This window comes from Pelophylax lessonae (genome assembly GCF_965119305.1).
Source record: "Pelophylax lessonae genome assembly, chromosome: 9".
Lineage (NCBI taxonomy): Eukaryota > Metazoa > Chordata > Amphibia > Anura > Ranidae > Pelophylax > Pelophylax lessonae.
The window spans coordinates 239,096,756-239,110,973 of NC_138776.1; the positions used below are offsets into that span (position 1 = coordinate 239,096,756).

A 14,218-nucleotide genomic window follows, 5' to 3' on the forward strand; every position below is an offset into this window, starting at 1 on the left:
TAGGAAGGGGTGTATTCTGGAGGTTGAGACAGCAAGATTTGGACAGTGATTGGCGTGGGGCCAAAAAGATAGTTTAGAAACCAGGATTACACCTAGAACCTTGACATGTGGGGACGGGCTGATCATATAGTGTTATTGATCTTGACAAAGAAATCAGAGGAAGAGGCACAAGGAGGAGGAAAAATCATGAGCTCAGTTTTGGATCTATTTAGTTTGAAGAAGTGAAATGTCTGGTAGTAAATTTGTGATACATAAAGAGACTGAAGGAGTGATCTGAGTGTTAGAAAGATAGATTTGGGTGTCATCAGTCCCTGCTGAACCGGCCCAATTTTGATCCATGTATGGCCAGCTATATGGCCAGCTTAATCTCTATTACAGAAATAAACACATCAGCGGTAAGAATCTAGCCAGGCTGTGTTTTGACTCCTAGTGAGTAAGCTTTTTTTATTTCTAGTCAATTAGGGGACGCCTTTCACCTTCATAATTCACTGTGGCCTACAGAAGGATTGAACATTGGCAAAAAAAAACCTGCCTAGGATAACCCCTCACACTATCTGCATGCCTCATTTGTTTGTGTGTGTCCAAGGACGGTGAACTTTTTATCTTCAGCTCTGCAGGGAAAAATCTAACCTAATTTTGCTAGCATCATTTTTTCTCTTAACATTTTTCACTGCTAGAACTGATCCCTTCATCGCAGCTATCTGGTGCCACTGTTCTCAGCCTAGCTTTGGAATGGCACGCTTGGATCCCAAATGGTTGGACATTGTGGGACTAGCCTGGAAGTAACCCTTGGGCACTGGGTTCTGTGTAAGGAGCTTTCAAACCCATATTCTGGTAACAAGTTAGCCAGGGAGCACTTGTCATAACGCATGCCCGGTCTCTGAAGGTCTCTTCTTTGTGGCCACGACTAAGAATCCTCCTAGTACTGGCATTGGATAGGTGATAATTCTCTGGTCTCAGTTCAGCACAAATTCTATCTCGACTGTTCCACAGAAGAGAGCAAGAGGAAAGTCTGTGCTTCTCACTGCACCAAACTGACACAAGATCCTGGCACAGAGACATACTCCGATTTCTAGGGGATGACCCCCAGCAAGGCTATTGAAGCCCGGGGTCCTAAGGGAAAGAGGAGCTTCTGAGTCTGTCATTCCTTCCTTGCTAAAATCAAGAAAACCTATTTCCAGAAAGATCTAATATACCTGAAAATCCATCTTTGCCTTGTGTGAACACAAGCACTTCAATCACAGAGGTTACTATGTGCCTCGCCTTCTGACCTTTCCACAATCAGGATTTGACCAGAACTTTCCCCTAAACATTCTGAAAGGACAGGTTTTAGCCTTGTCCATTCATTTTCAAAAATCGCTCACCCTTGTTAAAACCTTTATTCAAGGTGTATCTAGGATCATGCCAACCTTGTCCTTAGGACCTTAACTTGGTTTTCCCTACCCTGCAGAAACCATCTTTTGAATACATTAGAGATATTCTGCTAGTGGCCTTTTTGGTTGCTATCATGTCTCAGACATGTCCCTGCAGCTGTCTTCTGTAAGGAGCTATTCCTTATTCTTCACAAAGCAGTATCAGTTTTTCACCTGAATGAAGACCTATTCCTTCTATTTTTGTGCCCTGCTCCAAAACACCCAAAGGAAATTGCTTTTCGTTGCCGGATGTAGTCAGAGCCATTCGATTCTACCTTTAAAGCAACAGACTCTTTCTCCGTTCTACCCTCAGCACTTCGCATTGGGACATATAACTTCTAAGTCCACCATTGCTTGATGGGCAAGACTTATTGCCAGAGTTTACACTCTAAAGGACAAAACTGCTGCTGAGCTTTTACGTGCTCACTCCACCAGATCAGTGGGTGTTTCCTGGGCATTCCAGCACCATGCCTCTGTATTATAGCTTTGTAAGCCACCTGGTCCTTTGTTCATATCTTTTCAAAGTTTAACCAGGTAGATGTCCAAACTTATGAGGAAGCAGCTTTCGGCCTTGAGGTTCTTGCAGCGGCACTTAGAGGTTAGGTCTGTTGACCCTTCTTGTTGTTAGGCCCTTTGGCATAGCTCTGTTTGCCTAGTTGTTGCCCACCCTTCTCATTGCTTGGGACATCCCAGGGTCTATGAATACTCAGCCTGTGTCCTGTACTGTATGATTAGATTTAGAGGAATTTTGACTTGCCTGTAAAATCCATATCTTGGCGCACAGTACAGGACGCCCTCCCTTGTATTCTTGAATAACTCTCCATTGCTTGCTACAAAACTGAGAAGCCAGAGAGTGCAATGGCGTTCTAGGAAAGGTGCCCAGGAGTTGTGTCCTTAAATGCTCAGCCAGTGTCAGATCAGCTGAAGGCAGCAGCTTATAACCCAAGGTTTATGAATACTTAGCCTGTGTCCTGTACTGTACTTCAAGATATGGAATTTACTGGTAATTAGAAACTCCTCTTTCTCTTTCATTCATTGACGAACACAGCTCCTGTCATTCTTGACCCTTGGGTTGTACTGCCCCCTGCAGGAGTAGGACACTAGGCAGAAAAAAACTTCTGGCTACACCCATGGGCAGTCCCACGGGGTATACTCCCTCTCCCTGCTATAGTCACTCCGTTTTTTTTCTGCCTAGTCAGGAGTAAGGACCTATTTCCTTGCTGGGATCTTTGGTCCTGGCAAAATTTTTCAGATAGAACTTTTCCTCCTGGATTTTTCATGTGAGATCTACTATCAACTACCGGACTAGGCGACGAGCTGGATAATCTAGATCCAGTGGTCACCCCAGTCTGGCCAACGAGCACACTCAGACCTCAGCTCTGCGCTAGGTGGGCCGCGACATAGCCCCACTGGACCGGGGCTGGCCAAGCGAGTTAAATGTCTAGCGAGGTCTCATACGACCTGGCCTCGGCCTGAGTTGCAGTATTCCTCCTGGCCGACAGCCCTCCTATTTCAATGGAGAGGAGGATCTGTCTGGACCGGTGCCCACCTGGTTCCTGGTATGGTGAGTAGCTGTCCCCCCTCTGCCCCCTGAGGGTTTTGAGGTGGACATGGGCCCCTCCTTTGGATGGTCTGACCCTCGGGTTCTCCTTCCCGCAGGAAAACCCCCCCTTTTGCTGAGTCCCTCAGCCTGCCCTCTTCCCTGCTCCACATACACTGGGCTGATTGGTCACTGGCTTGGGATGGGGGCAGGGTGCTAACTGGTAATGGGGGCCAGGGAGGTGTTGCGCCGCTGGCGGCCAGACGAACGACTGTGCGGTGGGGTTTGTACTTGGTGGGGGCTCCGGCCAGGGCCCCCCCTTCCTGCCTGGTCTGTCCTGCGCGATGGGGGTCGTCAGCTTAGTGTTAGTTTTTTGTGGGGTCCCCCTCCTGACTCATGGAGTTTTTGGAGCACATTTCCCCACCTGATCTCCTCTCTGAAGCTGCGGGGCCCTCCGGGTCCCAACCAACAATCCGTGCACTGACGGCGGTCCTGGAGTCCCTTGTGTCTCGGGTGGAGGTGGCTTCCCCTGTCTCATCAGATCCTGAACCTGATTCGGCAGCCATGGACGTGGTCACCCTTCTGGGTCTGCGACCACGCGCCTTTAATCCTCTGATAGTATGGATGATTCCTCCACGTCTCCGACTGCGCACAAAAAGGCACTGGTGGACGCACTGATTGTATCTGTGCATGAGACCCTGAAGATGGAGGACACAGCTGAAGCTGCGATGGAGGCGCAGTTACCCTTGGGCACTTACAAGCCACCCAGAGCAGCAAAGGTGTTTCCTTTCCCTGCTTATTTTGACAGAATTGTCTCAAAAGATTGGGGACGACCAAAGCGTCCCCATGGGGTTCCTAAGCGATTTACTAGGCGTTACCCCTATGAGGAGTCTCTTCTTAAGAAGGGGACTGTGCCACCGATGGTGGACCTTCCAGTTTCCAGGTTAAAAAGGCAACCATGATTCCGGTTGAAGAGTCCCCGGCCTTTAAGGACCCGGCTGACCGCAAGGCAGAGGCTGTGGCCCGCACTATGTACAGCTGGTTCTGCGATGATGCAGGTATTTACCATTGCCCTGGTGTTGCAAACCCTGACCAAGTGGGCTAAGCTCCTATCCCGTGATCTGGAGGGAGAACAGCTTCCCCCTGCCTTTGCTGAGCTGGCGGACCAGCTGGTCCAGGGGTTGAAGTTTATCTGTGATGCCTCTTTAGATGCAGCTCCTCTGATGGCTTGCCTCTCTGTTTTGGCGGTGGTCCTTCAGCGTGTCTTTCGGCTTAAATGATGGTCAGTGGATCAGTCTTCTAAAAAGGCCTTGACTAATTTTCCCTTTCAAGGAGATCGCCTGTTTGGAGCTACCCTGGATGACATCATTAAAGGTCTCACAGGGGGGAAGAGTACCTTTGTTCCGCAGGCTACTAAGGGCAAGGAACCTCATCATAGACTTGGACCTTCCTTCTCGGCTCATAGGAAGTTTTTTTGTCCCTCAGGGGCGACTGACAAGGGCTCGAAGCCTTTCAGGACCTTCTCTTGCAGATCCAAACAAACCTGGTCTGGCAAGCCGAGAGCGGGCTTCTCCAGACCCACGGAAAAGGCTCCTCCTGCATGAAGATGCGCCCTCATCCGTATCGGGGGTGGGGGGACGTCTTCGCTGGTTTCCAGGCCCATGGACTTCCCAGGTACAAGACCAGTGGGTCCACAAAGTCATTTGGTCTGGCTACAAGATTGAGTTTCCCTCTTGTTCCCTGGCAAGGTTTTTTCCTTCCAACTTGCCCTTGTCTCCAGACCAGTTACAGGGTCTGTTTGGGGCGGTACAAGACCTGTTCTTTCAAGGGGTGATTGTTCAGGAAGGAAGGCAAAGTGCGTCCAATCCTGGACTGGAAGGCGTCCTTGGCAAGCATTCAGCTCAGGGGATCTGGACACTGGAAGAGTCCAGACTGCCGATCAATGTCCTGGAACTCCGAGTGATCGGACTGTGTCTGAATCATTGGACAATGCCACAGCCATGGCTTATGTCAATCACCAAGGGGGCACAAGAAGTGCCCTGGCGGCTCTGGAGGTAGCCGGCATTCTAAGGTGGGCAGAATGGTTTGTTCTTGCCCTCTCCGCCATATACATTCCAGGGGTGGAAAATTGGCAGGTGGACTACCTCAGTCAGCAGGCGTTGGTCCACAGGGCGAGGTCCCTTCATCTGGAGGTGTTTCATCAGCTGTGTCTCCGGGGGGGCACTCCCGAGGTGGATCTGTTGATGTCTTGGCTTAACGTAAGGTTCAGAGATTTGTGGCTCAGTCAAGGTATCCACTGGCAGACGCCACGGAAGCACTAGTGGCCCCGTGGGGTCAGTATGATCTGATTTTACGCCTTCCCTCCTCTCAAGTTTCTGCCCAGACTCCTACTCAGGATTGAGGCAGAAGGGATTCCAGTCATCTTAGTGGCTCCGGACTGGCCTCGCCAGGCTTGGTACGCCGATCTGGTGCGGCTGCTCACCGTTTCTTGGAAGCTTCCTCCCAGGGAGGATCTGCTGTCCCAAGGACCGATCTTCCATCCTGCTTTACAGTCGCTGGCTTTGACGGCTTGGCTGTTGAACGCCAGGTGCTAAAGGATAGAGGTTTGTCTGAGTCAGTGATTTCTATGTTGTTAAAAGCTAGGAAATCTACTTTGAGGAAGATCTACCATCGTGCGTGGAAGACGGACATTGCGTGGTGTGTCTTTTTGGGTGCATCCTCGCTCCTTTTCGATGGCTTTGATCTTAACCTTCCCTCAACAGGGGCTTAAAACAGAAGTTGGCCTTGAGTACCATCAAGGGCCAGGTGTCGGCTTTGGCGGTCTTCTTCGAACGACCTTTGGTCACACTCTCCCTGGTGCGTACCTTTCTTCCAGTTTTCCAACATTTGTTTCCTCCAGTGCGGGCTCCGTTGCTGCCTTGGCATCTTAGTTTGGTGCTTTCAGCTCTACAGAAGCCACCCTTTGAAAATATTCAGTAGATTCCCCTGCTTACGCTGTCCCAAAAGGTGGCCTTTTTGGTGGCTATAAGCTCTACGTGCAGGGTGTCAGAACTGGCGGCATTATCCTGTCGTTCACCTTCTCTGGTGATTCACAAGGATAAGGTGGTTCTTTTGCCCCTGTCCTTCATTCCTTCCTAAGGTAGTCTCTGACTTTCATTTGAATGAAGATATTATGTTGCCTTCCCTGTATCCCAGGCCTAAACATCCGAAGGAAATTGCCTTGCATGCCTTAGATGTGGTCCGGGCAATTAGGGTGTACTGGGCAGCTACCGAGTCTTTCAGGAAGTCAGACTCTCTATTCGTGCTCACGGATGGACCTTGCAAAGGGTTGTCTGCTTCCTCTGCGACCATTTCCAGATGGCTCATACAGACAGTGGTCGGGTCTATTCTGTCAGGGGTCAGGTTTCTCCTTTTCCTGTCAAGGTGCACTCTACTAGGGAACTTAGTGCCTCCTGGGCCTTCCATCCTCAAGCGTCAGTGACGCAGGTTTGCAAGGCGGCCCCCTGGTCATCAGTGCACACTTTTACAAGGTTTTATAAAGTGGATGTGTTGGCATCTGCGAATGCTTCCTTTGGCCGCCAGGTTTTGCAGGCTGCTGTTTAGGAGGATCCTGAGGGTGTATTGTTTTTTTTCTTTTTTCTTTTTCAGGTGTGCTCCAGTTGTTTTGTTTGAGCCCCTGTTGCCTGGTTGGCTTAGCCTTGGCAATTTTTTGCTGTTTCCCATCCCTCATGTTTAACACTGCTTTGGGACGTATCAATGGTAAAGAATGACAGGAGCTGTGTCCATCAATGAACGAAAGAGAAAATGGGATTTTTGACTTACCGTAAAATCCATTTCTCTGATGTTCTTTGACGGACACAGACAGCACCCACCCCTCTGTGGAGTTATAATTCTCCTGACATTGCTTGTAACAAAACTATGACTATAGCAGGGAGAGGGAGTATACAGTTTTTTTTTTCTGCCCAGTGTCCTACTCCTGTAGGGAGCAGTATAACCCAATGGTCAAGAATGACAGGAGTGTCCGTCAATGAACATAGAAGAAATGAATTTTACGGTAACTCAAGAAACCCATTTTTTTATGTATTTGTTTTTTTTTTCTCTTTCGTTCATTGACGGACACAGCTCTCTAGTATTCTGAACCATTGAGTTATATTGCCCCTACAGGAGTAGGATACTAGACAGAAAGACTATGCCTATGGTCAGTCCTAGGTGTTATACTCCCCCTCTGTGCTATAGGCCTTCAGTTTTTCTTCTGCCTAGTCAAGCGTAAGGACCTAGTTCCCTGCTGGAATCTCTGGTCCTGGAAATTTTTTCCTTTAAAATGGCCTTTTTTATCCTGTTTTTTTTCTACTTTTACTAAATTCTACAAAGTGGATTTGTTGGCATCTACGGATGCTTTCCTTGGCGGCAAAGTTTTGCAGGCTGCTGTTTAGAGGGTCTGTTTTCTCTTTGGGGGTGTATTGTTCAGGTTGGGCCCCAGTTGTTTTTTTGTTGAGCTCCTGTTTACCTGGTTGGCTATGGTGTTTAGCCTTGGGATTTTTTGTTGTCCCATTCCTCATGTTTGGCACTGCTTGGGGACGTTCTCCAAAGGTTCAGAATACTGGAGAGCTGTGTCTTTCAGTGAACAAAAGAGAAAATGGGATTTTTGACTTACTGTAAAATTAATTTCTCTGAGTTCATTGACGGACACAGCACCCCCCCCCCCCCCCTATGGAGTTGTATTACTTCTGACACTGCTTGTTCTTAAACTGAAGGCCTATAGCAGAGAGGGTGGGTATACCACCTAGGACTGCCCATAGGCATAGCTAAGTCTCTTTTTTTCTGCCTAGTGTCCTACTCCTGTAGGGGGCAATATAAACCAATGTGTCAGAATACTGGAGAGCTGTGTCCGTCAATGAACTCAGAGAAATGGATTTTACGGTAAGTTTTTTTTTTTTTTTTAGCTATACAATCTAAAGTTATGTTAAAGGCAAAACAACCTAGTTAGTACAGTTAAAATCTGCACCTCACCTGCAGTAAAATCCCAAATAAATCATTTTTGCAGCGAATCAGTGTGAACGTGCTCTAAAGAGCACAGAGACAGGTTTTTCTTGTGAGAAGAACAGCCCGCCCCCGCCACTGTTGCTCATCTTTTCCCCCACCGAACCACTACTCCCTTGGGGGCTGGGAGTCCAAACCCTTTGTTAATTCTATGTCAGATATGTTGGAGTGCACATAGTTTAACCACTTCTCGCCCGCAGACGTGTAATATGACGTCCTGGACTTTTAGTGGTTGTACCGAGATGTCGGACATTATATGCATGAGGGTTAAAAAACCTTCAGTATGGACCCCCTCCACCCCCAATACTTACCTGAATTTGATCTTGACCCAAGGATGTGCATGAGAGCAGCTACTGTCCAAACTCTCTGGCTTTTCATTGGCTCATAGACTGTGGCGGGAGCCATTGGCTCCCACAGCTGTCAATCACAGCCAGCAAGGCAGGGAGTGGGGGTGGGCTGAGCCTTGTTCTGTGTGTCTTATGGACACACATAGCTGGGCTTGGGAGCGAGCACACATGAGTGCTGCCATAGCAAGCGGCTTGCTATGGGGCACTCGGTGGGAAAGGGGACCCAGGAGTGTCGGCATGGGGACCTGAGAAGAGGCGCATCAGGGCTACTCTGTGCAAAACTATTACACAGGCATGTTTGTTACTGGAAAAAAATTAGCCTTTGGTATCCCTTTAAGGAGGAACCTACGCCAAAAATAACCCCCGAACTATATGAGGCCACATGCCCTCAACAAGCAGCTTGTCCGGTTGTTGTGGAGGTGCGGAGAAGGTGACTTTTTTTATTTTTGGTTAATTCCATACCAGACCCAAAGGGCCTGGCATGTATTGTGGGTGGACCTCCACAATGTTTTCTTCTTCCTTAACCATTTGACCTCTGGTAAGATTTACCCCCCTTCATGACCAGGCCATTTTTTGTTATACGGCACTGCGTTACTTTAACTGACAATTGTGCAGTCGTGCGACATTGTACCCAAGAAAAACGTATGTCCTTTTTCCCAACAAATAGGGCTTTCTTTTGATGGTATTTGATCGTCGGCCCTATGCGTTTTTTATATAAACAAAAAAAAACCGACACCTTTTGAAAAAAAAAAAACAATATTTCTTACTTTCTGCTCTAAAACCTATCCAACAATTTTTTTTTTTAAAAATCGAATTTCTTCATAAATTTAGGCCGATATATTTGGTAAAAAAAAAAATCCCAATAAGCGTATATAGATTTTGCGCAAATGTTCTAGTGTCTACAAACTATGGGATAGTTTTAGTTTAATGTTATTTTAACTAGTAATGGCGGCGATCAGCGACCTATAGCGGAACTGTGATATTGCGGCGGACATTGTGACACTTTTAACACTTTTTGTGGAGCAGTGACACTACTACCTACAGTGATCAGTGCTAAGAAATTTGCAGTCACTGTACTAATGACACTGGGTGGGAAGGGGTTAACATGAGGGGTGATCTCAAAGGGTTAACTGTGTGCCTAGCCAGTTTTTTTACTGTACTGTGTGAGGTGTTTTTATTAGGGAAAGATATGGAATTTTTCACTGCTTTGCAGGGACACAAACTCTATGCCTTTTAGATATTGGTAAAAACAGCGCTTGCATTAATAGAAAAAATTATGTGCAACCAACAATCATGTGCTAATGAGTAAAATGATCATGGGCAGCTGCTGTTCACTAAGAAAACCCCTGAAATAAATAGATAATGATTAAAACAGCGCTTGCTTGAATATAAATAAAAAAGTGCAAAAGTGCTACAATAAATAAATGATGAATAAATACAATAATAAATAAACTGTTGAATATTCCACGACTAACGGTGCATCAGTGCTTCAAATGTCCATAAAGGTGCATGAATGTGCTTAAAAAATAAGGTGCTTGAAAAATCATCAACTGGTGCGGGGTGCCTCATTCCCCTCCTGTGTCCCCACTCACGGGAAGTATTGGACCCCACGGCTGTTTCAGTCTGGGGTCAAAACAGCTTAAGAATAGTTTGATGTACACCACTGATCCTCCTTGCAGATGTTATACTCCACTGCCCACCAGTTGTGAAACCTTTAGAGGCTCAAACACAAAGAGCTGCCATCGGAAAGTCCGTAAAACAATTTATTACTGCGCATAAAGTAAAACTACTTACAAGCGCAAAGACAAAATTCCGCTTTAGAGAGGTGCAATTCTTCCGGGAACGCCATTGCGTTCCACGGAGGACATGAAGTGACGTCAATGGTTTCAGCGTAACCGGAAATACGTCAACGCGTTTCGTCCCACCTTCCAGGGCGTCATCAAAGGACATCCTTTGGGGACAGCCGTGCTGTAAAGTGTTAAAGATGACTTCTGTCTACCCCCGCTACCCTCATCGTCAGATGGTCCCACCCATTTGTAATCCCGTGGTAATGGTCCCTTTGTTTCCGATACCTTTCCAGTGTGTACAGGAAAGGTATGTTCAAGTGTAAATGTTTCCTGTTGACTAAAGCAGTCATTCTTTTGTATACAACAAAATGTGCAAAAAAATTGTAAATGTGGTGTTGCTACCTTGTGCCATACAGTGAAATAACATAAATTATTAAAAAATTATTAAAATAGATCACAATAAGAAATATATAAATAGCTTCAATTTAGAAAAAGATTATGGATAGCATAAATTATTCAGATAATAAAGTGAAATATACCACTTACATATAATCACAAGGTGAAATAATAAAGTCCATATTAGTGCAAATATTATATAGTGCAAATGGTGCATAAAGTCCTTCTGTGCAAATTAAAAAGTGCTAGTGCTTTCACATATGCAGTAGTATATGCAGTAGTGGTGTGACCCTCCACTTCACCTCCGGTGGTAAATGGTAAGATTGCCCACTTACCAGATCCAGTGGATTCCTGTTGGCATACGCCAGCAGAAATCTGTACAGGCTTGTGTGTTTATTCTCAAGTTGGTTCCGGTTTCCTGGGGGTACACGGGGGTCCACGGCTTGCTCCTGTATGCACTCAGGATGTGAGGGAAGAAAGAAGACTCATGGTGCAGACGGTATTAAAAAGATTTCCTCTTTATTCAAGAAACTTTCAACGCAATCACATTAAAAAGAACTGAGTAAAAACAAACTGGTGCCCTTAATGGGTTTCCTTGCAGACTCAATGCCTCGCGGGTCTCCGTGATGTCTGCTAGTAAGAGCCGCGCCGTACCCGGAAGTGGGGAGATGGCGTGCGGTTCACTGCGGGCCCAGACGTGTTTCGTCATAGAAATGACGTCATCGGAACTGACACGTGGTAGGATTTCAACGCCCTCTACTATAGGGTTTAGCGAAGTTTCCCTATACTCTAATCACATCTACTGTTTGAACTAGCAGCTTACCCTTTTATATACCCCTTATTTGTATACTCCAGTGGCGCGAGTGATATAATTTACAATACCTTTTGTATACAACGCTTTATCGTATCGAATTCTGGTGACATGCATATGTTTGTGATTTGTCTGCCCTTTTTTGTGCTAAATAAAGGAATTCTAAAAAAAAAAAAAACACATCACAGGCAAAAACACATCTACATCCCATTCGTGTGAACCATGAATAAATATAATATTTATTTATTATTTATAATCATTTATATTTATAAGCATTTCTATTGGTCCTTTATTATGATGGAAATTTCTGTGTTGGTCCCCCATGGGTGGGATTTTGTAGGGCAAAGATTGAGAGTCAATTTAAAAATGTTATACATTTTATCACAAATATCTGGGTACAATTCCCAATATACAAACATTAAAAACAGTGCGGTAAAGAGCTTAGTTGTACACCATAGTCCGTGGTGACTGTGGATAACAGAAACACAAACCCAATGCGTTTCGAGAAATGAGGGTTATTCTCTTCATCGGGGGTATTGAACTACCGATTACAGTCATTCTATTGTATAAAGGGAACGTGATGCAGTCATAAAATCCAAATATATACAGTGTATATCACATTCAAATATTTATACATAGTGTACATTATACTGACCGGTTAAGGGTGTACATTGGAGAAACCGCGTAACTAAAAATAGTATTGATTATTGGCCACACCTTTCTCCATTCGAGGCTACCCCTGAGGAAAGAGCCCATGGTCCGCCAAAGCCTCCGAACCACAAAGGTCGTTGTGTGTCGTCGTCCCCCCCCCCCTTGGGTCGCCGGCTCACTCACCCTGGACTGCCAGGCAACGGCAGCGGCTTCCCCCTCAGTCTCCTCCATGGGTTGGGCTTCCCCTGCGTCTCTTTCCTCCTCCTCTTCCTTGACCAATAGCATGGCTTCTCCTTTAGGCCAATCGCGAAACGGGTCTCAGGACCCGCTTCCTGATTGGCCAGGAGGAGAATCTGTGTGACAATAGCGAATATTCATTCGCCATTGTCACACAACTGGGTGGGCTCAGGGCATAGTGCTCTGTGCCCCGAGCCCACCCTTTTTTTGAAGCCTATTGGAACCTCTGGATCTAATCACGTGCTTCAAAAACAAAAAAAATAACATTGGAATCCATGCGTCCGGCGCTCTGCATGTAGATTAGGGGGCCGGATTCATGGATAGGGGGCGGCACCTCTTCGCCCCCAGTGGACGGGTCACCACTGGTAAGATGTATGTCCTGCCTCATAGGGAGAAAGGGGTCATGAAATCCCAATTTAATCCAAGGTTGTAGCACTACAAAATGTGGAAAAGTCCAAGGTGGGGTTGAATGCATTGCAAAGTATTGTGTGTGTCAGGATAAGTTCACCTGCATGGTACATTGGTATTTCGGTGGTAACATGTTCCAGTACCCACTGATCGTGGGTGCAATGCTTTACAGGCTCCTGTGGGAAAAATAATAAATGCAATTTCTGTTTCCTGCAAAAGTATGTGCATGTATGATTTGTTCCTTAAACGTGAACTCGGCCTTTAAGCTGCTTTTCTAGTTTTCTTCTTTTAACTCTTATTTTATTTTTATTTTTTTTAACATTTCCTTTTTTTCCCCCGTTTAGAAAGAAGCCCCCTCTTCAGTATGTGCGCTGTGAGATGGAAGGATGTGGCACAGTTCTGGCACACCCTAGATACTTACAGGTAAGGTAGATGCTCTCCACAGAGAATAAATGAAGCGATTCTGTCACAAAAATAAATCTTTCTAATTAACCGCTTCAGCTCCGGAAGGTATACCCCCCTTCATGTGATAAATAACTCTATACCCAGAGTTCACCTTGCGCTAAGAAACAAATTAGTGGATAAATTGAATATAATTAAATAAATATTATGCGTTATTACTGTCGCTGCTGCTCATCACTTAGGGAATAACCATTTTTGCACATTTACCCCACTTCATAACCAGGCCATTTTTTGCAATACGGCACTGCGTTACTTTAACTGAAAATTGTCGTGCGATGCTGTACTCAAATAAAATTGATGTCCTTTTTTTTCCCCCACAAATAGAGCTTTCCTTGCTGGTATTTGATCACCTCTGCGGTTTTTATTTTTTGCACTATAAACAAAAAAAGACCAACAATTTTGAAAAACAAAACAACATTTTTTACTTTCTGCTATAAAATATACTGAATAAAAATAAAAAAATCGAATTTCTTCATCAATTTAGGCCAATATATATTCTGCTATATATTTTTGTTGAAAAAAAAATCCCAATAAGCATATATTGATTGGTTATCACAAAAGTTAAAGCGTCTACAAAGTATGGGATATTTTTATGGGTTTTTTTTAGGGATGCACCGAAATGAAATTCTTGGCCGAAGCCGAATAATAATAAAATGTTTGGCCGAATACCGAACGCGGTGTTTCGCATTTTTTCCATTTATTTTGCCAATTTTTTGTCCTCTCTCTTGTCCTCTCGTGTCTCTCTCTCTCTCTCTCTTGTCCTCTCATGTCTCTCTCTCTCTCTTGTCCTCTCTCTCTCTCTCTCTTGTCCTCTCATGTCTCTCTCTCTCTCTCTTGTCCTCTCTCTCTCTCTCTCGTCCTCTCTCTCTCTCTCCCTAAATGTTACTGTAGGGAATGGGATTCAGTGCACACTGCAGCCTTGTACCATAGGGTTAATGTTAGTGACACTGTAGGGATTGGGAAGGATGCTGGGAATGGAAATCAGGAAGCATGCAGGCAGCCTTTTTTAATTGCAGATACAGGGCACTGGGCAGGTCAGGGTTAATATGGTAACATCAATTACTCAGTGACAGTCAGTCAGTGTCAGTGTGGACTCGATCAGATTATACAGTGACACAGTCTCTCAT

At 45.6% G+C, this 14,218-nt stretch overlaps 1 protein-coding gene across 4 annotated transcripts in view; it reads left to right on the top strand.

Annotated features, from left to right (window-relative positions):
• The window catches only part of ZFP91 (ZFP91 zinc finger protein, atypical E3 ubiquitin ligase), a 125,757-nt gene that overhangs the window by 102,876 nt on the left and 8,663 nt on the right, over positions 1 to 14,218 (top strand). For all 4 annotated transcript variants that reach the window (XM_082266742.1, XM_082266740.1, XM_082266743.1 and 1 more), the window contains one exon: positions 12,974 to 13,052. In XM_082266742.1, coding sequence (XP_082122868.1) covers positions 12,974 to 13,052 — 79 coding nt within the window. The remainder of the gene's footprint in view (positions 1 to 12,973; positions 13,053 to 14,218) is intronic.